The sequence below is a fragment of the Schistocerca americana genome, chromosome 1 (assembly GCF_021461395.2).
Source record: "Schistocerca americana isolate TAMUIC-IGC-003095 chromosome 1, iqSchAmer2.1, whole genome shotgun sequence".
Taxonomy (NCBI): Eukaryota; Metazoa; Arthropoda; class Insecta; order Orthoptera; family Acrididae; genus Schistocerca; species Schistocerca americana.
The window spans coordinates 840,962,442-840,989,500 of NC_060119.1; the positions used below are offsets into that span (position 1 = coordinate 840,962,442).

General features: G+C 39.0%; 1 protein-coding gene across 6 annotated transcripts in view; it reads right to left on the minus strand.

Annotated features, from left to right (window-relative positions):
* Positions 1–17,994: 17,994 nt before the first annotated feature.
* The window catches only part of LOC124613262 (TOX high mobility group box family member 4-B-like), a 487,372-nt gene continuing 478,307 nt past the window's right edge, over positions 17,995–27,059 (minus strand). For 5 of the 6 annotated variants that reach the window (XM_047141956.1, XM_047141969.1, XM_047141977.1 and 2 more), the window contains 2 exons: positions 25,498–25,709; positions 17,995–20,860 (listed from right to left, as the gene is read on the minus strand). In XM_047141956.1, coding sequence (XP_046997912.1) covers positions 20,794–20,860; positions 25,498–25,709 — 279 coding nt within the window. In that variant the 3' untranslated portion in view covers positions 17,995–20,793. The remainder of the gene's footprint in view (positions 20,861–25,497; positions 25,710–27,059) is intronic. The other variant, XM_047141983.1, reaches the window with a different exon arrangement.

Here is a 27,059-nt window from a genome sequence, read left to right on the forward strand (position 1 = left end):
AGCTCGTTGTTACAACCATTCATGGACTCTATTTCTACATTGTATCATGTGTACCAGAACTGATATTTGGTAGCAAATGAGTAATGAGTAATTCGCTGCTCCAGGAAACATCATCTCCATGCCACAATTTCTCCCGGAAAACTTTTTCTGTTGGAATCCAATTAAAACGAAATGGAGAGACTTCTCATTCTGTCCATGAACAAACCACTTTTTAAGTGTCTGATACTCCTTACTGCTATAGTATGCGTGTGTGTATGTTGCATGATAGCACTTTTGTCAAAGATGGGGTGGAGAAAGAATTAGATGACAATAGTGTAGAAGTTGTAAATGGAAGCCATGTGGTAGAACAAAATCACTTGCATTGTGAAGCAGCCATGGAGATCACTGATGTTATACTGTGTGCTGTGCAACAAAACACATTATTTTAGTAGTATGCACTCACTGTGCCTATCCATCTTCATAGGTAAGTTAGTGGTGTGTTACACACCGAGAACCTGTACAGTAATTTCCCTCTGATGAGTGATGAGTGCTATGCCAAAAGTTTTTAACAAAATCAATTATATGCGAACAAACCTCCACCTTTTAATATTATTTATTGTTCATCATGAGTTTTCAGATGATGAAAAGAAGTGATATGGAATGATCCAAATCTGTAACAACAGAACAATGGGTATCGATTAAGGTTTACTCTTTCAGTTGAGCTGTTCTGTAGGGTGGCTCTCCTTGCTCTCTTCACATGGCAACATGTTTTTGCAAAATTCAACTAATATGAGATAATCATTATATATTTCAATGATTAGAATATTTCTTCGTGTAAAACAAAATTTTAATGTGGAGATCAGTATGAAAAATTTATGAAATGGTGGCATCTGTTACCAGTGTGTACAACTGAAGGGTACTTTTCTGTGAGAAAATGGTCTGCTATGTATTCTTTTTGTCTTTGTTCATCAGAAATGTTCAAACCTAGAAGGCTCTTCTGCTATGAAGTGAGAGATATCCCATCGACACACAATCAAGTGTGCAGTGCGAAATATTTTCATCCTCCCTTTCTAATCAGCAGCCTGTAAGGCATTATCCAGTTGGTAATGATCAGCAATGCACATAGTTTCAACAGCAAATTAGATAGTCACAGCAGCTTTGTTGGAGATAAGATAGTTGTATAATGCACCATTCAGCAAGTGCAATGAATACCCTGAAACCACCATGGCTAATTATAATGAAGTTAATCAACAGATTGAGCACAGCACTGGTCGTTTTTTCCCCTCCTCAAAGTGCTTGACCCAACTTCTTTCGAAATGACACATAGCACATTGATAAAGTTCACCCGCAGTCTAGGGGTAGCATTTTTGACTAGCAATCAAAACATCCTGGATTAGAACCCAGTCACTGCTTAAATTTTGAATGAAAATCATCAGCAATGGTGGCCAATGACTTCCAGCATAAAGTTGTGCCCACACCAGCTGTGCCGTACATGAACACACAATGTAGATCAGGACAGGATGTAGCAATGTGTTCATAGATAGGCAGCAGTGTTCCACAGAATGCATGCACTAACAATCAAAGTGGAAAACTAGAAATACAGTCAAAACTGAGTGCACAAGTCAGAACTATTTCCTTTGATGCATTGAAACTGCGCAGAACTTGTTTGTTGTTGCACAGAGCAACTCAGTTTGATATCCATACTGGCCGTGCCATGGTACACTGAATCTCTTTCTTTGGCTCTGTGCAGCACGGCCATGTGGGTGCGGCTTAGGAAGTCACCCTCATTCTGCCAGCCGTATCAGAGACGGGGGAGGACCAGACAGAGGTTCAGGGCACTATCTTTCCCTGGGGATAGGAAACTGCCCCTAAAAGACAGAAGAAGAATCAGCATTGATCAACAGCATGAGGATACAGAAGACAATGGAAACCATTGCATTAAAGACATACAATGTGTTTCCATAGGACATGTAGCCTGTAATTGTAAAAAATGTCATGATGATCTCTTCTTCCGCAAAAGATTCCAGATTAGTCCACTTTTTGGATCTCTGGGAAGGGACTGCCGAGGGGGCGGTGACTATGAGGAAAAGATGGACTAACCAATGGAGAGAGAACATTCTGTGACTTGGAACATGAAATGTCAGAAGTTTTAAAGTAGTAGGAAAGCAAGATGATCTGAAAAAGGAAATTCAAAGCTTCAATCTAAAATAGTGGGACTCAATGCAGTGAAATGGAGGGAAGATAAGGATTTCTGGTGAGACAATTACAGGATAATATCAGCAGCAGCTGAAAATTATGTAACTGGAGGAGGACTCTTTAGGAATAGGAAATAGGGGAGAGTGTGAGCTACTGTGAACAGTTCTGTGAAAGGGTTGTTCTCGTCAGGTTTGACAACAAACAAATGCCAACAGCAATCATTCGAGTATGCATGTCAATGTCAGAAGCAGAAGATGGAGACAGAGAGAGTGTGCTAACAATGAATAATCTATCCAAGAATCAAGAGGACGAGGTATACTTGGATAAGACTCAGAGACATGGGAAGATTCTAGGTGGATTACATCAAGGTCACACACAGATTCCAAAACTAGATATTCAAATATAAGGTGTGCTAAGGTTCTGATATAGTCCAGGTCACTATTTATCAATGATGAACAATAGACTGAATTTTAAAAGTCCGTACTCCATACAGCGAGAGAAGAGCTCTCGACAGTTGAAGTGGCCTTGGCGCACATGCTTTGCATCTCCACAACAGCCAATCAGAACATGAGATTTGGTTTATATTACCATAACAATGCCCCTGTGTTGCTGTAGTGCTAGGCACCCCTGCTTTGTCAGTGGTTGCCAGTGCTTCGTTACGGTTTATGAGTGTACATGTGCAGTCCACTTGACATGTATGTGCAAAATGGCTTCACACAGTGCAGAGAAGAGGACTTCTGCAAAAGGAACTAAGCTGAAAACTGCAAGCTTGCAAATTTATAAACAAATTGCATGTTTACTTTGAAAGCGATGATATAGTTAGTAAGGGACTGTCAGAGCAGCAGAAGCATTGACCATCTCTACAGCCACAGTGAAGAGAGTCACAAATGATGAAGAGGCTACCAGTTCAGCTGGGAGCCCTGTTATTGTGACATCTGGAAAGACAAGGAAGAGATTGTGTTATGTGACCGAAACAGAGAACTTTGAAGAAAGTGCTATCAGGCAACTACATACACATGCTAAAGCAAGGAGGAGTACCTGACACTTAAACAGTTGATGGCATCACTGTTGGACGGTGGTTTGTTCATGGTCAGACTGACAAGTCTCTCCATTGTGTGTGTAAAAAAAGTGCTTGGGGGGGGGGGGGGGGGGAGGAAGAAATTGACTTCCAATGGGAAAACTTCGAAGGAAGGAAGGTACTAATAGAATGCTGAGACATTGTGGCATGAAGATGTTTTCTGCTTGAGTTGGTAGCAGTGAATCTGGAGAATATAATGTGGGTTGACGAAACATGGATCAACGTACATTATGCATGATCCATCGTGTGAACAGACAACACACACCAAGGAACTATGAGTGTGCCAACTGGTAAGGAAGGGTGACTAACTATTGGTCATGCTGACTCTATGAATGGTTTTGTGCCTGGTGCTATGATGATGATGATTCAGTTTTTTTTTTAAACTGTTGATTACCACGGGAAAATGAATGCAGACACATTTAAAGGGTGGTTAATTTCTCGTTTGGTACCAAATGTCAGTTCTAGTGTTTTTGTAATGGACAATGTGCCATACCATTCTGCTCAATTTAATAAGGCACCAGTGGCTGCTGCAAGGAGAGGCAAAGTAATCAGCTGTTTGAAAGACAGTAAAAGAGGCTTTGAACAAAAAATGCGTAAAGCAGAACTGTTGGATTTGATGAAACTATACAAGCCACAGAAGGTGCAGTATGCAATTGATACATTAGCAGAGAACCATGGCCACGAAGTTGTATGTCTTCCACCATACCACTGCCATTACAATGCCAGCAAACTTGTCTGGGCTCAAATAAAAGCAGATGTCACAGGGTGAAATAAAATCTTTATGTTGTGAGACAAAGGTAAATGAGACTGTCGTACAAGTAACCCCAGAAAATCGGAAGAACTTTGTGAACCATGTATGGAAAGAGCTTACAAGATCAAACACAGAAGGCATAAGAGAAGAACCCATAATTTCTCTATCAGGCAATGAGAACAGCAACAGTAAAGATACCAAGTCTAAAAGGTGTAAGACAGGGATGCAGTCTGTTCAGTTTCTACATGGAAGAAACAATTACGGAAATAAAAGAAAGGTTTAGGACTGGGATTAACATTCAGGGGCAAAGGATATTGATGATAAGATTAGCTTGTGACATTGCTATCCTGTGATGAGAGATGGTCATTCAGACAATGAAGCCTTGGTGTTTCCATTCTGCTGCACAAAAAATACAGGTAATGACTTCATTCAATATTTTACGTGTGACATTTGTGCAATGTGCTGTAGCTTGTTAATGTCAAAAATCTATGAGAAAAAGTATTTGATTACGGAACAAGTCACTCATTGGAATGCAGCCAACGATAATGCTGCAATGAATCGTGTGGCATTGTTAAGCTTTGTCTGTGGGAGTGGAAGGTCTGTCGCCCCTTGCCCCGCCTCACCAGTTTCTGGTCCACAGAACTTACATGTTGACTACTGGCAACTGCACTGCCAGCTGTCAGACCTCTTCTCTTGCCATACGGAGTAAAGTTGGAAGAATCAGTGATGTGAAAGGAAGAGGAATATAGAAGTACTAAGGAATCATGAGATACATTTGATGTTTGCTAAGTGTATGGATATTGCAAAAGGAATATGAGAGTAGGCAGTTACCTATAAAAAGGGAAATCAAATTTTGGATGGACAAACATAGGTACAAGGAAGGTAACTGCAAAGAAACCTTGAGTAACGGAAGAAATACTTCCACTGACAGACAAAAGTAGGAAATACAAAAATGGTCAGAGAAAGACAGGAGTACAGCAACATAACTATGTTAGGAATGGAATAAATAGGAAGTGCAGGTGAATCCAAAGCAAAATGGCTGCAGGAAAGGTGTGAAGAAATTGAAAAAGAAATGGTCATCGAGAGGACTGATTTAGCATATAGAAAAGTCAAAACAGTCTAACAACTACTCCAGTTGGTTTATAGAACATATGAGACTGGCGACATTCAATTGGACTGTTTCAAAAGTATCACCCATTCAACTCTGAAGGTAGCAAGGCCATATAAGTGCAAGAACTATCGCACAAACAGCTTAACCACTCACTCAAGCTACTGACAAGAGTACTATGCAGAAAATTGAGGATCTGTTAGATGACAATCAGTTTAGCTTTAGGAAAGATAAAGGCACCAGAGGCGCAGTTCTGATGTTGCGCTTGATAATGGAAGCAAGACTGAAGAATAATCAAGACACATGCATAGGCTTTGTTGACTTAGATAAACCATTCAACAATGTAGAATGGTGCAAGATGTTTGAAATTCTTAGAAAAAATGGGAGTTAGCTATAGGGAAAGACAGATAATACACAAGAGGGAACAGTCAGAGTGGGAGACTAAGAATGACCAGTCTAAAAGGTGTTAGACAGGGATGCAGTCTGTTCAGTTTCTACATGGAAGAAACAATTACGGAAATGAAAGAAAGGTTTAGGACTGGGATTAACATTCAGGGCAAAGGATATTGATGATAAGATTAGCTTGTGACATTGCTATCCTCATTGAACGTGTAGAAGATTTACAGGATTCCTGGCCAGGAGAAGTCTACTGGTATCAAATGTAGGTCTTAATTTGAGGAAGAAATTCATGAAAATGTACATTTGGAGGACAGAATTGCATGGTAGTGAATTGTGGACAGTGGGAAAACTGAACAGAAAAGAATTGAAGCATTTGAAATGTAGTGCTTCAGAAGAATGCTGAAAATTAGGTGGGCTGATAAGGTAGGGAAAGAGGACATTATCCTCAAAATTGACAAAGATGGGAACAAAACTGTGGGGGAAGGCAGACTGGAATACAACCAACAAATAATTGAGGAGAACATGGGTGCAAATGCTACTCTGTGATTAACAGGTTAGCACAGGAGGATGATTCATGGTATGCCCCATCAAACCAGTCAGAAGACAAATTATCACAATACTCCCTCTCACTCACTCACTACCCCCCCCCCCCCCCAAAAAAAGGATGATTTTGCCTCTTTGTCCAAAAGTAGGGGGAACTCTCTCTCTCTCTCTCTCTCTCTCTCTCTCTCTCTCTCTTTCACTCACTCACACACACACACACACACACACACACAAATTGTGAAATGATAATTTTCTTCCTGGAGCCGTGATTTCTCTCTGATATGTGGACCTACTTTGAGGATGTACTAAACATGATCGATCATTTGACCTCAGATACACAGTGGTATAAGCATGTCTTGTCTTTCTAGTCATTTTGTTGGGCATTTTCCTAGAGGCCTTCCATTGAAATTTTCAAGTATGAATCAATAGCAGCCCACTTTCAAAGCATTTTGCTTCTCTATCCTAGGATCAACACACAACAAGCAAATCTCTTAGTGAGCCCCAACTGATTGTACAAAACTATTTGACGCTGATAAAACCTTCTGGCATGATTCATATTCAGGAGGTCATTGTCATTTAATAGGGTGGATCTTAACAGTGAGTATGTGAAGCACATAGTGTGAGGATAGTATTATGGATAGGTTTTATAGCTCTTTACCTGGGTATAAATGTACAGCAAATTGAGCGGGAAGAGGTCTGTCCAGGAGTGTGATGAAGCGGTTCTTGGCATATAAGAATAATATGTTAGTGCGGGCTTCAGTTCACAGTAGGTCTTCAGGAAGGCACAGGTGTGGTAGAGAAGATAGGTGATGTATAATCCAAACCGTAATATTGTAGCTTTCTGAGATTTGTTCCAATGGCACAGGAAATTTGCTTTTGAACCATTGTGATGATGTGATTAGGAGAATTGAAGCCAGTGGTGTAACCGTGTTTTTGTGTAGCAGTTAAATATTTTTACATATATTTTACACAATGCAAATGCTGTGGAGTAAAAAGTGTTTCACCACAAAGTTATAACAGCTGTCAAAAATTCAAGTAATACAGTTTGTTAGAAAGCCGTTAAGAATGGAGATGATATTTGTGCCCTGTAAATCTAAGAAAGATATTTACATTGTGTAATGTGAGAGCTTAGTAGAGACCAATTTCTTAACTACTACTACTACTTCTTCTTCTTTTTCTTTTTTTTTTTTTTTTTTTTTTGGGGGGGGGGGGGGGGGGGGGGGGGGGGGGGAGAATTGCCAAAACAACATTTCCACATTGCGTTACATCCATGAATTGTAAATGACATTTTCTGTAATCTTTGCCATATAGATGTTCCGTGCAACTAAAGTTAGTTGTGTTTGGTATTTAAAATTCACTTTCCAAATTGTTGGCCAACATTTACTGGTGCTGAAACTCAGGAGGCAGCGACGTGGATGGGAAGTTTCAGAATAGTGGGGATGTTAAAGGCACATTGAGTGAGTATGTTCAAATTCTGAACAACTACATGGCTATGCGCAAACGTGCCTCCAGCTAAGTCATTCATTGGGGCATTTCTTTTTATTTGTATTCATTGCTGAAATGTACTATGTTACTGCCTGTATACAAGTAGTTGTAGTAATAGTTGAGTAGAATGTAGGAGGAAAATTGGTTTTTTAGCAAGTGTAATGAATCCCTGGTGAGATGGTAAATACTGAAGCTTGGAGTGTATTGACACAGACATGGCAACAAATATTGAAACAGCAGACTGTCTCACCTAGCTAACAGACAAGGAAAGTAGTGTTCCAACGTAACTCACTTTGTCAGCCACTAAATGTGTTAAATGACTCCACGTGAGAGAGGCAGAACATGTTAGCTGCCACCTGCAAGAGGATTTAGCTAATCTGAGAACCTTGGATAACACTGTTCAAGACTTATTCGATGACTTAATGTGTGAAGCCAATGTAGCAGTGCGTGAAGAATGTACAGACTTGGCAAAATGAGCGATCCTGAAGGTGAAACCCAATACTGATGGAAGAATTTCAGACATCATTGCCTTCAATATGGTTTTTGGGGGGTTTCTATACAGTCTTGTAACAGTGTATGAGAACCACAGATTAAGCTAAAGCCATTATCCAGTTACCTCGAGCATTGGACTCTCTTCTGGGAAGCTGCCCTGCATGTAACATCTGACTCCCCAGCAGCTGTCAACTTAACATTTATTGAATGTAACAAGCACTTCCGGGCACTATCGGCGCAACATAGAATCTTATGGTCAAGTCTTAGTTCCTAAAATACTTTACCAATGGACATGTCAGCACTGGATAATCCATACCAAAAGGGCAACATTCTGAAATTAATGAAATTCTTGTTGGAAGAGGTAGATGGGACACTGATGGCACAAAGCAATCGAGGGGCACTCACAGATTAACTAGCATTGTACTGTTTACGGTAGACGTCAATGTTGACTCTAAGCTAGGACATACAGGCATAAGTCAATATAGTAAGAAGCCTGCTGTGTATTTTGCGAGCAGCGTGGATGCTGGCCACAAGATTACAAGGCAGTAAAGAATGTTCATGACCACCTCAAGATTTTGAGATCCAGTAATAGGTGCTTCATTTGTCTTAACCAAGGTCATGCAGCAGAAACTGCAGGAAGAAAGGGAAAGCATTATGTCTCTTTTTGAAGAAAGGTAATCGTAAGTCAGTCTGTATAAATTCATAACATTGTACTTTGTCAGTCACTCCTGCCTTTAGTCGGCCCAAATGTCTGTAATAGGGCCTATCGGAGTAAGTAGACTTGTTTGTTGCATTCTAGATGGTGGCAGCCAATCTAGTTTTATCAGCAGATCATTGATTGATAACTTAACACTGTAAATCATTGAAAATATCCACTATCAATGCATTTGAGTCTTCATTCACTACATCACACTCTCACTACGAGCTGACCACTCTCATGAGTCAACTTAAATTGCTTATGCTGAAGTAGGCAACAAACTCTCTGCATGTAGTTTCATTATCGAATCTGAAAGGACAACACAGAAACTTCGCATGTGTTGCAAGTTCACTGGAACACAGTAGACAACATGTTTTTTACAGATCAACAGCAAGTTATCGATACCATATCTCAGACCGTGGCCACCGAAAGAAGCTTACTCCAAGCATTTGCTAGTTTCTATGATCCTAGCAGACTAGCATCTATAAAGTAGGTTACATTGCCATGACTGGATTTGTTGGCAGCACTAATAGGAACAAGAATTCTACCGTTACTACTCCAAGACTACCAACTCGAATGTGAGTATGGCAGCTCTTTGGGCAGACTCCATGTTGATGCTTGCTGGGATAAAAGGTAATCCTAACACTTGGAAAAACTTTGTGTGCAACAGAATAATGGAAATTTAAAATTATATCTCGCCATCCCAGTAGAAGCATTGTCCAGATAAGACAATCCTGCAGATCAACTTTCTAGAGGAACCATGCCTCAGACCTTCCTTACAATGGACATGTGGTGGCATGGTGCAACTTGCCTATTGTAAAAACACAGTCTCTGGTCAGATCAACATTTTGCACAAGCCTGTTTTGCCAGGAACCAAAAACATTCACCAGGATTTCTCTTTGCTGAAATGCCGCAGCCATTAAAAGATGATGACAGATTTAGTTCTTACTGGAAACTACTAAGAGTCACAGCCCTCATTTTTCAATTTAAAAGAGTTCTGATTGACAAGGTGAACTTTCATGGAGAATTTACTACAGAAGTAATCATAACAGCTTGATTCTATCAGATTAAGATTACACAACAACATTGTTTTTCAAGAAATCCAAGCTCTGAAGAAGAACACGCCACTACCCACAGGATCAAAAATAGTGTCCCAACTCATTTTTAGATTAAAATTTTTTACATCTCAGTTTTCATTTACAAAATGCTAAGTTAACCACAGAAGAATGGCACCTGTTATTCTAGATGGAAACCATAATTTCACAAGGATTTTAATCGTGCATACACACATTCACGTGGAATTAGACTTGTATTTTCAGAGCTTCACACCTTCTTTTGGGTATTATGTGCCCTCTGCATGATAAAGGAAATTATTGATTGCTGCCTCCCATGTAAAATAGTATGTGGTTTCACTGCTGAAGAAGCTCCACTGCCAGCCGACTGTGTAAGACCACACAGATCCTTCCATGTAACCTGTTACATGTCAAAGTAGGAAATACCAGCACTAAATGCTGTGATTAGAACCATCCACCTAGAGCTAGTCTGCAGTGCTCAATGGATTGATCCTTATTGGCACTACAAAGATTTACTGGTTGGCACGGCGTTCCACACACCAATTACAGTGACAACACTCACATGTTTCACACAGCCAACAAAGAAATAATGGAACTGTGGTCAACAGTATTTGCTGATAAAACTGACCAATACTTTGTTCAACAAGGCATAACTTGGAAATTTATAGCTGTGTGCTGCTTGGTGTGGAGGATCCTAAGAGAGAATGGGTAGCTCAATGAAAGTACGTCTCAGTAAAGTACTCAGATGCTTGACTATACAGGGTGTTACAAAAAGGTACGGCCAAACTTTTAGGAAACATTCCTCACACGCAAATAAAGAAAAGATGTTATGTGGACATGTGTCCGGAAACGCTTAATTTCCATGTTAGAGCTCATTTTAGTTTCGCTCAATGGAGCACGTTATCATGATTTCATACGGGATACTCTATCTGTGCTGCTAGAACATGTGCCTTTACAAGTACGACACAACATGTGGTTCATGCACGATGGAGCTCCTGCACATTTCATTCGAAGTGTTCGTACGCTTCTCAACAACAGATTCGGTGACCGATGGATTGGTAGAGGTGGACCAATTCCATGGCCTCCACGCTCTCCTGACCTCAACCCTCTTGACTTTCATTTATGGGGGCATTTGAAAGCTCTTGTCTACGCAACCCCGGTACCAAATGTAGAGACTCTTCGTGCTCATATTGCAGATGGCTATGATACAATACGCCATTCTCCAGGGCTGCATCAGTGCATCAGGGATTCCATGCAACAGAGGGTGGATGCATGTATCCTCACTAACAGAGGACATTTTGAACATTTCCTGTAACAAAGTGTTTGAAGTCACGCTGGTACGTTTTGTTGCTGTGTGTTTCCATTCCATGATTAATGTGATTTGAAGAGAAGTAATAAAATGAGCTCTAACATGGAAAGTATGCGTTTCCGGGCACATGTCCACATAACATATTTTCTTTCTTTGTGTGTGAGGAATGTTTTCTGAAAGTTTGGCCGTACCTTTTTGTAACACCCTATATAGATGAAGAACAACTACAAACTGTACTTGTAAATATTGAAGTCCCCCTGAACTTAAGGCCCATTTCTCAAATTGAGGACAAAGTACTCATTTTAGCAGACTTCCTCATGGGGGAGTGACTTACAGGGCCTGAGCCATTGACTGCAGCAGACTTGATGAAAGTTTAAATTCTGTCAAAAAGGAGCAGATTATTTCTGGAAGTGTTGGAGTAAGGAGTACCTGAAGCTCTTGCATAATGTTTACCAAGTTAAATGGGCAAACAGAGCATCCAAGTTGGTGATGATGTACTCCTGCAAAAAGTTCTTCCACGGCACCTGTGAAAGAGGACAAGAGTACAGGAGCTGAAAGAAGGCAGAGACAGAATCTCACACATGGCCATCCTTGTGAGTGTGGATGGATGCACATCACTAGACATGTCCAGCTCTACATACCTCTGGATGTAGATCTGGATGAGGACATGTAGAATCACTGAAACGATGCTTCCACTTTGCATTATACCTATCAATTGTCAATGACATGTTATATAATCTCTGTTATATAGATGCTCTGTGAAAATTAAGTTACTTGTGTCTGACATTTAAACTTCAGTTCCCCCAACAGGGGGCCGAATTACATTTTTTATGGAAATGAAAATAGAGCAACTGTTAACATTATGCGATAATGGAAACGCCGTGTGGCTAGGGCCACCCGTTGGGTAGACTGTTCGCCTGGTGCAAGTATTTTGAGTTGATGCCTCTTCATCAACTTGCTTGTTGATTGGGATGAAATGATGATGATAAGAACAACACAACACCCAGTCCCTGAGTGGAGAAAATCTTTGGCCCAGCCAGGAATTGAACCTGAGCTGGTAGGTATAACATTCTGTCGCACTGACCACTCAGCTACCAGAGGTAGATACATTACAGGATGATGAGTATATAGTAAACTTGGCCTTTGTGATTGATACAATGAGTCACCCAACACATTAACTGCCATGTGGCTGGTGGCGGACAAAGCAGGTGGCTCTGCTGTGCCAACGTCGGCCTCCTGGTAGTCAATGTGTTGAGTACCCTAAATACGTCACTAAAAGGAAATGATCTTTGCAGATTAAATTCATCTGTTAGAATGGAAACACTTTGCAGGAAGCCTGTCATTCCTTGCATCTCCTCCATTACAGGAATTGCCTCCATATTTATCTTTCATGATTTACCAGCTATGCCATAGTGTAAGTTTCAAGTCCTGCATAACACAGAAAAATAAAAGTATTCAACACATTGTTGTCAGTTTAACTACAAAGTACACTTTTGAAAATCCAAGTTACCAGTGACTGAATTTATTGTAGGTATTCATGTAATGACACCCACAAACAGTTTGCAAGATACAGAGAAATGCAGGTGTAACTGCCTGAATGTTTGCATCAATTTTTGTGTGAACCACTTTCTTCCACCTCAAAAAGAATTTAAATATACATATACGTGTCACAAATTCATTATTACTGAGAGCAGCTTGGGCTCTGACACAAGTATTTCATGAGCTCTAAATATAAATAAATGTTGTATTTCATTAATGTAGTGAAATATTTTTTGCCTTAGTTTGTAATGACCTGTGTTTAGCAACAAAATATTGTTTAAGTTTAGTCTCCTCAGTAATCAATATTGTTACATGCATAACCATGACAGACCATAAGCAAATTCCGTTTGCCCACGGCATCAACGTGCATGCAAAAATGTACAGGCTGTCCAGCTGGAACAGCCTGCTGTAGCTATCTAAATGAGTAAGCATGAATGATGCACAACAATAGATTCCTTCTGCCTTTAACACTCACTTGGAGTCACTGCCTAGAAATTGCCACTGCAAATTTTCCTGATAAGCAAGTGTTTATAGCACCACTGTGTTCACCGGTGGTATAGGTACTTTTCATTCAGTATCATCTACGAGTAAATTGAAAAAATATTGCTGCAATACAATGACAGATGTGGGCTCATACTATCCAATTTCAAAGAAGCAAATGCCCCATAGCTCCAAAAATAGTCATTAATAGACACACACTAAATGAAACTGCAAAAAGTTTCTTAGGGTCAGATTGTATAAAAAGTTAAAATAGTTTCAGTAAACCAATAAAGAAACTCAGTTTGTCAGCATTTTTGTCCTTACAAGCATCCTCATTGCTCTGATGCGAAGTTAATCCTTTCAGTCCCAACAATATGAGAAAATATACAATTTTAAAATTAAGTCCTATCACCATAGTATGCAACAAATACAAGAAGAAACTGGCAACGAGTAAACAATAAATTTTTTTAAGGAGGTGGTTTCACTTAGGAACCACTAGTATATACACTTTTTAACTACCTGACATTTCATATGGTGTGTTTGAAAGCAATTTCACATTTTCCCTACACTTAGTCCCACATCTTGAAACTTCCACGCATTAATATGCCTAAAACAAATTAGAGTCGTAAATAACAAGCAGAAATGAACCTAATTTAATAAATTTGTATCTAATTTCAAAATTTATAAAAGTACATTCTGTCAAAACCACTAAAAAATATGTAAATATGAAAAAATCACAATCACATAGCAAAAACTCCACATTGACCGTTGCCTTGAATGATGTATGTGACTGCTACAATCTACTACATTTGTAGAAGTATCCAGTGTACTGCTAAATATCTCTGTCTTTCAGTGTTTCACATAAAACACACTGGTACTTCAAAATGACATTAATAAACTGGTGGTTTGAGGCAGAAACCGCCAATGCCAAAGCGTTAAGTGTATTGACTTATTTAGTATATTATATGAATGCATGGTGTCTGTTCTTTTGGACATCTCTGAAAGAACAGACACCACACATTCATATAACTCAGTCACCTCAATAGTCTATGAATCCACCCTCAGTATGAACGCACAATCACATTCGACCTCCTGTGGGGATCTCAGAGTAGTGAGAATGGATGACATGGACAGGGACTGCAGATAGGTGAGAATGTGGGTCAGATGACGGGCGTATTGAAATAGTCTATGTAGCTTCGATAAATGGTGTGTATGGGTGGCACAGTGGTTAATTCAACTACCTAGTAAGCATCCCAGTCTGGCATACATTTTCATTCTGCACTGCTGACACTGCAGAAAGTCCCAATGTAGCTAATAGTATGAGTTTCTTCCCTTTCCTATCCTTTTGTTTCTCCCACATCCTTCACCTTCTTAGTATATCTTCACCTACTGTTGCCTTACTGAAGTATTTTTTTGGAGAAGTAGGACTTGAAGTAAATAGCATTTATTCACCAGAAGCAAGCCATAAAAAATTATATAAAATAGATAATGGCATATATTACATAAGCCTTTTTAAGGATCTTTGAATTCTTTGACTCACTTTCCAACACATTGACCACTTAACTCTGATCTTCACAATCAAAACATAAGACACAAAAATAACTGTTGTGTAAACTTTGCCTTCTTGTCTAGGCTTCAGAGTGGAGTTATGTACACTGATACAAAGATATTAAACAAACTCTATCTAACGTAAAACAAGAAATTGGAAATACCTACCTGTTCAAAAGAAAATTAAAAAACTTATTAAGCACTTTTTCTACAAATTGTATGAATACGTAGATTCATGGATTGAAAATTTATGTTATCTACATGGCAAGTAAATGTTAACAAAGTTTGTGGCAACTAGTAACATATATAAACCAAGACTTGATCATCTGAGATGTGGACGACCATTTTCTTGGAAAAATCCCAACTTAATCAAATATTTTAAGCTGCTAACACAAGGCAAACAGCAACTATTTAATATACACTCCTGGAAATTGAAATAAGAACACCGTGAATTCATTGTCCCAGGAAGGGGAAACTTTATTGACACGTTCCTGGGGTCAGATACATCACATGATCACACTGACAGAACCACAGGCACATAGACACAGGCAACAGAGCATGCACAATGTCGGCACTAGTACAGTGCATATCCACCTTTCGCAGCAATGCAGGCTGCTATTCTCCCATGGAGACGATCGTAGAGATGCTGGATGTAGTCCTGTGGAACGGCTTGCCATGCCATTTCCACCTGGCGCCTCAGTTGGACCATCGTTCGTGCTGGACGTGCAGACCGCATGAGACGATGCTTCATCCAGTCCCAAACATGCTCAATGGGGGACAGATCCGGAGATCTTGCTGGCCAGGGTAGTTGACTTACACCTTCTAGAGCACGTTGGGTGGCACGGGATACATGCGGACGTGCATTGTCCTGTTGGAACAGCAAGTTCCCTTGCCGGTCTAGGAATGGTAGAACGATGAGTTCGATGACGGTTTGGATGTACCGTGCACTATTCAGTGTCCCCTCGACGATCACCAGTGGTGTACGGCCAGTGTAGGAGATCGCTCCCCACACCATGATGCCGGGAATTGGCCCTGTGTGCCTCGGTCGTATGCAGTCCTGATTGTGGCGCTCACCTGCACGGCGCCAAACACACATACGACCATCATTGGCACCAAGGCAGAAGCGACTCTCATCGCTGAAGACGACACGTCTCCATTCGTCCCTCCATTCACGCCTGTCGCGACACGACTGGAGGCGGGCTGCACGATGTTGGGGCGTGAGCCGAAGACGGCCTAACGGTGTGCGGGACCGTAGCCCAGCTTCATGGAGACGGTTGCGAATGGTCCTCGCCGATACCCCAGGAGCAACAGTGTCCCTAATTTGCTGGGAAGTGGCGATGCGGTCCCCTACGGCACTGCGTAGGATCCTACGGTCTTGGCGTGCATCCGTGCGTCGCTGCGGTCCGGTCCCAGGTCGACGGGCACGTGCACCTTCCGCCGACCACTGGCGACAACATCGATGTACTGTGGAGACCTCACGCCCCACGTGTTGAGCAATTCGGCGGTACGTCCACCCGGCCTCCCGCATGCCCACTATACGCCCTTGCTCAAAGTCCGTCAACTGCACATACGGTTCACGTCCACGCTGTCGCGGCATGCTACCAGTGTTAAAGACTGCGATGGAGCTCCGTATGCCACGGCAAACTGGCTGACACTGACGGCGGCGGTGCACAAATGCTGCGCAGCTAGCGCCATTCGACGGCCAACACCGCGGTTCCTGGTGTGTCCGCTGTGCCGTGCGTGTGATCATTGCTTGCACAGCCCTCTCACAGTGTCTGGAGCAAGTATGGTGGGTCTGACACACCGGTGTCAATGTGTTCTTTTTTCCATTTCCAGGAGTGTAAATGAGAAGATAGCAGCTTTATTTTTATCAAAATAGCAGCTACCTTCAAAATTTGTTTCATTTAAATTCAGCTGGCATATATGCGAATAGGATTAAGCATTATTGTTAATTCATTATAAAGATTAAGTTTATGTGATCTGATTGTGCTATAGCTTTGACCTAATTCAGATCCCTGAACTTTCTTCTAATTGATGGTACCATGAGTGAATGAAATAAAATGACACCTTTTAGTACCCTTTGCAATTTTTTTGTTTGAATCTTGCCTCAGGCATGGATGTGTGTGATGTCCTTAGATTAGTTAGGTTTAAGTAGTTCTAAGTCTAGGGGACTGATGACCTCAGATGTTAAGTCCCATAGTGCTCAGAGCCATTTGAGCCATTTTTGAAATTTTTGGGCAGTGTAAATCATATTTGTTTGATTCACTTCAGGCAGTGTAAATCATATTTGTTTGATTATACTGTTGTATACTTCTGAGGCAGACAGTAGTAGTAGAACTGACTGAGGAATATCAATGAATTGTTATATTATTTGCCATCTACAAACTTTCTTTTCTATGCTTCTAAATTCATACAATATATGTTCTAATGCATAACACTATCAAATTAACTTGTGAGAGAATTCAACTGCTGTGTAAAAATGTACATTCTGTAAAAACTGCATTTTTTGAAGTATTCATTCATTATGTGTTTCATTTGACATCTTCTGATGCATATGTTTGGAGTAACCATGCACAATGCAAGTAACAATGAGTTTCCATGTTCTCAGGATTCGACACTTTACTAGTATGTACTGTTGTTGATCAGAGGTTTGGAGAAAGCTACCTAGTGATGAATGACTAATATATGCAGCTTGAGTGTGACTTTTCTTCCACTTATATTACCTACATCTGGTCACTTGCAGGGGCAAATACAGAATTACACACCTCAAAATTATGTTCCATACCTATATAATTTTCAATCAAATTCATTTATCTACAGAAGTACCAGCTTGGATATCCCAAAGTACAAGATGAATTTAAACCTAATAAAAATTTTCACAATATTAAAAATTTGTAATGAGATATAACTGTTCATGATACTGGAATTTTAACTTGGGCTTATGTCTTATATATTCCAATTGAGCTGTCTGTGTATAATCCATTGGCTTTCAACTTCATCTTGCCACTGCCTGTATTTTCATTCCAAAATCTGCTGAGGATCTCCGAATTATACAGGACATTAATTTTCATTCAGGCATATGGGGATGGGGGATTTACCCCACAAATATTTTGCTGTTCGCACAGAAGAGTACAGAAATAATATCCCTGTCATCAACACAATGCTGGCATAATTGGAGTGGCACACTGTGTTAGTTCTGTAATGGCAAAAGTGAGCTAAAGATGAGGGAACAAAATTTATTTCTGGCACTACGTGTATGAATGACAACAGGCCAACTTCAGTCAGTACAAGTAATACATTATTTAAAACCACAGATAGATTGTTTATTTTTTATTTCTGTATGATTTATAATGCATTTTACAGTTACATCTAGTGGTCTGTGTGCAAGATACCACATCTACATACATGACCTTTACAGTGAAAGTTGCATTAGTTAAAGAAAATAATTTTCAACTTCATTAGGTCCACTATTTGGTCTACAGAAGTCAGAATTTAATATTCACATATACCAAGCTATGATTAAGGCTCGCTTAAAATGAGTGTTCATGATGCAAGGAATCAATGATGAGACTAGATCTAAATTTGCTGGATTTAAAAAATCCTTTGGAAAAATGTGTAGGACAGTTTACTAAATGAAGGAGTAAACTCTAAACTTAAAGCATTTAACACAAGTCTTGTAATTTTGAGGCACAATATTAAGGACTTATAAATACTAAAAATAAAGGAGAACCACTATATAGAAATAATGCATATTTAAATGGTACATAAATCATGTACACATCAATCCAATCGAGCCTTTCATGAGCAACCCAAACTGTGTATTTATTCAGAGATATAAAAAAATCACAAAACAGGTCTTAAAACAACATAGAAAAAGGAGACACAGTCAATAAGCCCAATTATCAACTATAATTTTTGCAACTCAACTTTCTGTACACTTTTTGTAATATAATATACAATTTATGTTTATTTTGTGACAACAGATGTAAAAATGTCTTAAACAAACGTCAACAATATTGCTAAGATGGAAAGCAAATATCACATGAAAGATTAAAACTGAAGTAAACCTCGGAATTGAAAGAGAAACAGTTTCTGTTCACTCTTACAAAGTTTCCAGTCTTATATGATTGCAACTTTGTGTTCCAGCTAACACAGTGTGGGGCATCAACTCCAAATGTTTGTTGCCACAGTGAAGTATTTCTGTTCACTTTGAAAACATACATGCTAGTAACAAAAACATCACAGTATATATCAAAACCTTTTTAATTCATATCACTTGTATGAATATAAGTTCTCTTCTTTCTCAGCCAACTGTGTGTAGTATTTCAACACTTTTCACACTGAGACACAAATACGCCTTAATTGCAATTGAAATTGTCCTTCAAATATTCATGGCATATTTTTTTCAAACATGTGGTATTTATTCCACTCATTGGGTTTTACATCCTGCAACTTCTTCAACAATCAGTCTGTCTATTCATTCTCTCTGTCTCACTTCTAAACAAGAATATGCTTCAGATTAAGCACTTCTGCACAGATATCTGAGAATATTTTGTCTGTGAGATGTTACTGCCCCTAGAAACACAATTTATTTCAAATATAAGTTTCAGTTATAACCATTGAGCACTGATGCCAGTTTCCTGTTCTGGTTTCATCTAAAAGTAACTAAAATTTATACAGTGTGTCAATGCTATGACTTCACTGAAAGATAAAGCAATCAACTAAACCATCATAATAACAAAACCTTTTGATTAAATCATGGTATGTTACTCTGGAACTCTTCATTTCATTACTTTTAAATTATCTATATAAAAACAAAACTATTATAAAAATACTGAGGAACAAAATAATTGACAAATATTTTTTCTGGTGGCTTAAAAATACAAAGACACATTTTAATATTTTAGATGACTTTTGTACTTATCTCTTCCTGTAGCTTACAACAATTATACTTTTTCATTTGGTACAGATATGCAAACATGAAATAACTGCTTTATATCCCTGATCCGCTTTTTCTTTCGTCCAAATAATAAATAAGTACATCAATAACAAATATGCATGTGTTGACACCAATGTCAGATAAATTATATTCATTCCCACATCTGCAACAGTGATGCTATATTCCTGCACATTTTTTACAACCAAAATAGTTTCATTCCACATGATTATACATACTACTCCCAGTAAACTTTTGTCCACATTAAGTGTCCACACAAATGTACCTTTTTGCGTTACTTTCAAGTACAAGATGCTGTTGCTACTGAGGAAAAGGAAATAATTTTACTTGCTACACTGCAGTTGAAAAGTTTCATTTCACTGCTTTTGGTGTAATATAAAAATAAGCCATCCATTGTTGTCGTAATGATTATCACTTGATGCATGTGGCTGAGAAAAACACATACTAATCAAGGAACAGTTTTCATGGTGATTTGTTTCACCAGTCACTCCTATACTATTTATTCTATGTCATATTCAATTATATAATTATCATTATTAATAATATATAGACTCCAGGAAGTAACAGCAACATTCATTATGAGCAGGGATATACTATTTATGTCAGAAGGGCATTACAGGATATTACCACACTTAAGGGAATATTTTCTTAATTCCTAGTCATTTAAAAGAGCTCAAACATGCAACAAATGACAGTTGGCACCATCTGTCAATTAAAGTATACAGTTATTCAAGATATATACCTTTTTTTATTTTAAATTATAATACTCTCTTTCCTCGGAGTTAATGGTGCTAATCTAGAATCCGAAGAGTTTCTTTCCTTTTCCTTCTGTCAACTGTCACACTATCAGCTGATAAGGTACTCTATTCAAATATGGAAACACAAGTGTTCCAGATTACTTCACTTTAAGTATACCAAGTAGATTTATATACATATACACATACAAGTAATCTTCCGTATAACAAGGGCGATATTTTTAATAAACAACATCTGTATATGCTTCCTCCACACTGCACAGCTGAGAGGAATATCCACATTGTCAAGAGACTGTAATACTTTGAGTGGTTACAGTTTTGGATCTTCATTCAACTTTGCTGACTTCCACAATGTTCACTGTCATATATTGTGGTAAGCATTAGCTCATTTACAGTAAAGCACTCTATTTCACTGTAGAGAAACTTTGTGTTTGGCTTTGATTGGATGCCACCCATGAACTGAAAACATCCCTGAAAAGGGAACACAAATATATTTAGTGTGCTGAAAATGATCCTCATACAAATAAGTATTAGTAGGAAAATTAATATGGCATATTTTTACAATACAAATATTAAAACTTTCTTCCTGGTGACAAGCTTACTGAAATTAACAAATAATATTATTGGGTAGATAAAAAATCTACTCACCAACTGGTGGCAGAACACACAAATAAAAAAAGATTATAATTTGCAAGCTTTCAGAGCCAGTGGCTCCTCCTTCCAGCAGAAGGGTTACAGGGGAAGGAAGAGGGGTGAATGAAAAGAACTGGAGAGGTCTAGGAAATGTGGTAGATTTTTAGATTTTGGGAAAGTCACCCAGAACCACAGCTAAGGGGCACTGGATGAGATGAGAAGGAAAGACTGATTCAACCGGTAAGTCTCCCCTGACCCATGGTTCTAGCTGACTCTTCCAAAACCTACCCCTTTTCCTATACCGCTTCAGTACTTTTTCTTCACCCCTCTTCCTTCCCCTTCAACACTTCTGCCAAGAGAAGAAGCCACTGGCTCCAAAAGCTTGCGTAATTATAACATTCTTGTATGTGTATGAACTGCTGCTGCTTGATGAGTAGATCTTTTACCCATACAATTACATTATATTGTCAAAAATTGATTGTTTTCTTTGAAATAGACAAATGAATCACTCTACTTTAATATCTTAAGGACCTGTTGTGCAACTCATCTCAAAAACACACTGACTGACAAAAAAATCACAACTCCCAAAAAAATAATTAATGTAGAATAATAAAATTTTGGAAGTACATTTGTCTAGGTAAATATTTAGATGATTAACATTGCAGGATCACAGTTTAATGTAAATGCGAGTAAGGTATTGCAAATGTGAAATGATGGTACATTAATAACTGTGTAATCACACGACCGTTAAATGCAAGCATGCAAACATGCATGCATTGTGTTTTACAGGTGACACATGTCAATATGTGGGATGGAGTTCCATGCCTGCTGCACTTGGTCAGTCAATACAGGGACAATTAATGCTGTTTATGCCTAATGCTGGAGTAGTCGTCCGGTGATGTCCCATAGGTGCTTGAATAGTGACAGATATGGTGATTAAGCAGGCCAAGGCAACGTGTTGACACTCTGCAGAGCATGTTGGGTTACAACAGCAGTATCTGGGCAAATATTATCTTGTTGGAAAACACCCTGGTCATACGAAATCGTATCCCAGACTGTAACTCCAGGTGGAGGTCCAGTGTGTCAAACACACAGACAAGGTTGGTTGCAGGTCCTCAACTGACCTCCTTGTAACTAACACAGAGCCATCACTGGCACAGAGGCAGAACCAGCTTTCATCAGAAAACACAACAGACCACCACCCCATCCTTCAATGAGCTCTCACTTGACACCACTGAAGTTGCAAAGGGCAGTGGTTTGGGGTCAGTGGAATGCATGCTGCAGGGTGTCTGGCTTGCAGCTGTCCTTGAGGTAATAGTTGGTTGTGTCACTGTGGTGCCAACTGCTGCTCAGACTACTGCTGCTGCAGGTGCTACACAACGCACCACAGCTGTATGCCGAACATGACGGTCTTTCCTCTCAGAAGTGCCATGTGGCTGTGCGGCGCCCTATCTTCTTCCGACATTTTCATGACCAATGCTGCCAGCAATCATGTACAGTGGCTACATTACTGCCAAGTCTTTCTGCAGTATTGCAGAAGGAACATCTAACTTCTCATAGCCCTATAACATGACCTCATTCAAACTCAGTGAGGTGCCGATAATGGCATCTTTGTCACCTTAATAGCATTCTTGACTTACATCAACTCATGACATCCAATCTCAAAGGTAACTAATGTTTATGACAGTTATAGCATGTATTTAAGCAAACCTGATTTGCAACCTCATAGTGATGCTAATAGTGCCACTCTTATGCAACTGGTGCAAAATTTGAAGAGACATCCCATTTCAGATGTAGAAACATGCCTAACACCTTCCTTTATGTCACAGAACTCCTTCTTGGTGTTCCATTTTTTCTGTCAGTATATTTACAAAATATAATTACTGCTGCTCTAGATATGTATAGTTCTTCAAAAATATGTGATCTTCTCTTCTCTTTAAAGTAAAATAACAGCCACACCTATACAATCATTAAGAATGAGGGGTACACTTCTGAATACACTGGCTCCCCATTTAACTTCAAGCAATAACAAGCAAAACCATAATATTCTCTGATAATGACAACACCCATTTGTTGTATTTGTACTGAAATACATTTTGATTTCAATATAATTATTAAAACAAAGCTTTCCTTTATATTTTAGAAACTCAATTCAGGAACAGGGCCCATTGCAGGACATGCCATTGCTCATGTCGGGTTGAATAGTGCTTCTAAATTTGTTGCAGATGAGTTGTGTCAGTGAGTTGTCTCTATGATCCAAACAATAAATTAGTTCTACGTTCCTAATTAATGGAAGGAGTAAATGTAACATCTCACCATACAGTTGAGGCATCCAAGGCCTGAAAGCTTAGAACATTTTAAATCTTATTTTTGTGGAAACTGACCACTCAATGGCTAACTATAATTATATAGTGGGTTGTTACCTTTCTCCTTGGACTGTTTGTATCCTACCCAAGATTTTCCATTATCATATTTAGTTCCATGTGTACAACAGATTCCTGCCATCCTTTCCATATTTGTGTCTATGTTATGTGTCAAAAACAAACCCATTTTAGATTATCCATAGACAATGGAAAACATAATCATTTATGGTATAGTTGGGGCATTAAGGAGTACAGGCACACAGACAGGATTTGGATCTTGTAACTAAACTTTTGTACAATGCCCTCCTTCCAAGTTAAAAATGTACAGTCCAAAAAGACACTGAAAGCTAAGATACAAGTCCCAAATCTTGTTTATGTAACTGTTTCACACTCAATGCTGCTACTCTATAGTGAATGGTTAACTCGACTTGCTCTCTCAGTTGTTAGTTTTATGACTTTCCAGTATTGTATTTTATCATCAATACCACAGCTTCATTACAAGATGTTGGCTCCTTTTCATTTCACAAAAAACCTGCTACATTCCAAGTGGTGATCCGTATAACATACTACATAAATGTCTACAGTAAAAACTCCATATAATTTTTTGGAAAATAAGGGCCAACCATCCAATTTCCTTCCATCACATAGGGCAAAAGAAAAACCTGACTTTATATGTCCTTTTAATAACATAAATATTATTTAGCTTTCTTAGCTGATATTGTCCACTGGAAGATATTACCACAAAATTAATTTCTCTCTTTTCATAATATATTCTTGCTGTCACAGTCTGTCTTGTTCTCATTGTCCTTTTAAAGCCCTTAATACAACAGCTGTGTTGACAAATGTATGGAGGCATATTTGAAAAATACTGAACTTCTAGTCATAAAAATACATTAATTAGAAAAGGCTTTATTTGCGCCTCTAGTTTCCTTCTAATCTTCTTCATTTTTCCATGTAATTGCCATTCACTTTTATGCATTTTTACAAAACTGCAACAGTTTCTTCAACCTATCTACATACAAGTTCTTTTCCCAGGAACTGATCCAGCTGACAGTGGTGGTCTTGAGTTACTCACTGTCTTCAAACTGTTGTCCATCTAACTGTTGTTTCTAATGCAAGAAGAGTTAATGTTTACTGAGTGAGAAGCTGGGACTACAGTGTAGCTGGTCAATGTTCTCAATAAAAATGTTAAAACTGATCCTTGGTACAGGCAAGATGTGTTGATGCATATTTTCGGTCCCACCTTGCAATATGTGAGCCTTTCTATGACAACTATGTAAATAGTGGAGTCTCCAACTTGAACAAGTTCATCAGCCAGATCACCAATTATCAATGACCTATCAAATGGACTTGTTTTGTACACTTGCGTGATTTCATCAGTCTGGATACCATTATCTACCTTTTCCTTCACTCATTGCTGTAGGCCCATGTAGTACTTGCAACTCCTGATGAGTTTGAGCAGATGTAAATCCTTTTACACACAAAAATTAAAATCATAGCACACGGTTTGCAGCTGACAGTAGTAACCAACCACTTTCAAAGCCACTGTTGTTTGTTTCCACCCATACTCAAACAACTACTGAATTAAAACTATGATTTCTGTGATTTCTTTGTGCACCTTTCATTCTGAGTTGTCAACATTTAAATATCAGCAGATGGCCCTTACTTTTTGAAATGCATCATACCATGGTAAAATCAAACAATGGAAAATGCAGGATGGAATAATGAAAACATTATGAAAAGGATAGATCACTACTCACCGTACAGTGGAGACACTCAGTTGCAGACGGTCATGACAAAAAGACTGCTGAACAAGTAAGCTTCTGGCCAAAAGGCTTCTTCTGAAATACATGACACAGAGACATGACCACCAACTCTGGTTGCAGAGGCCAGCCAGAGACAGTGGTCATGTATATGAGTTGTATTTGCATAAATGTGTGTTGTCTACTTCAGAAGGAGGCCTTTTGGCCAAAAGCTTATTTGTTTAACAGTCTTTTTGTTGTGCCTGTCTGCGACTCAACATCTTGACTATGGTGTGTAGCAATTGATCCTTTTCATAATATTGTCACACTATTGTAAATTTACACTTCTGTTGATTAGGATTTTACATACCTGCAGTGGCTAACAACACACTCATTGCTGCAGTATTCATCCTCCCACTCAGAGTTGCTGATAGCAGGGTTGGGACACCCATGGCGGATGCAGGTGTTGGTGCCAGGGCGCAGCTGTGGTGCACCTACAGCTGGCTGCGGCGCTGGTGCAGGCACCGGAGGAGGACCCGCACCTGGCGGTGGGCTTGAAACAACGTGTTCACTGCGTTGGGGCTGGCATGTGCAAAGAGAAAATCCCAAAATGTTGGTTACTTAGACCCAACCATGGAACTACATTCTTTGTGCTTAGTCCTCATACTGTAGGATTCGCAATCACAACTCACTCAACACTATTTAGAGACAGTGTCTTAACTACCAAATACTAGAATAAGAAAACACTATGGCTGAAAGACACATGAATGATGGGATAAATGGAATTTCTAGCTCTTAGAATGATGTCATGGAAAGTTAAGAATTTGGAAGGTGAAAGTGTAATATATATTCTCATGCTAGAATATTGGGCTGAATTCAAAAGAAAACACAGAATAAAGGGGATAGTTAAAGCATAAAAAATAACAAGGGAAGTTTAGACCAGCTTCTATATAAGTAACCTGAAAATAGAATGACAAACAGAAGCTGTATAGGAGAATCCTGAAAAGTAAATTAGAATGAAGAAAATAGTGTAAATTAGAGCAAAGAATGCACACGACAGTCAGCTTTCACCTTTCTAGTTTGTAAAAATCTGAAATGGGGATGGAGGACCCACAAACCCATGTAATGAAAGAAGTACCCAGGTGCATTCTGTCAGGTACCACACAATCTCTAACAGCAGTTTGAACATTGTTGCTGGTGGTCTTGGTCGTAGTCATTATTATACAAAATACTGAACCAGATCTGCCGGTTAACAGATAACTGTGCACCTTCTTAATTTGCTCTCCCCTTGATTACACTGTTTCAATGGTGACGGATTCAGCAGAGACCATTGAACAGGTGTAAAGAACAAAAAGAACAACTAAAGGTAAAGTAAGAGTGTTAGGCCATGTCATACAAAGTGCAAAGTATGTACAGGAATCAATTGCATAGGAAAAAATGCCATTCTGGGAAGTTTGGAAATGTTACCAGAGTCTGCTACTGCTTATTTTCTTTCAGCATTTGGTAGTTAAGACTATCTTCTGTCTTGCATAGTGTTAATATTTAGTCTTGAGACTATTACAAATTTCACTGACAAAATACAGCTTAAACCCAAACATGCAAAGAGTCGCAGAATGGAATCCCATGTCCTCAACTAATCCAATTTCAAAATGCATAGGATTACAAGATAAACATTTTGGGTCTGAAACTTAAATTTTGAAGTAGTGCCCATTGCTAAAAAAAAATAATTTCAAAAGATATCTACAATCAATTTCCAAAGTTTCTATGTGTCTTAATTTTTCCACAGTTACTGTGGAATGTGTGAAATGGTATCAATGAATGTATTACCAACAATAGAGAAAACACACTTTTGAAAACTATCTATTTTGGCTATATGGCCAACATGTAAATGATGAGCAGAATGCTCTGAACAAAATAAATGATTACTTTTCT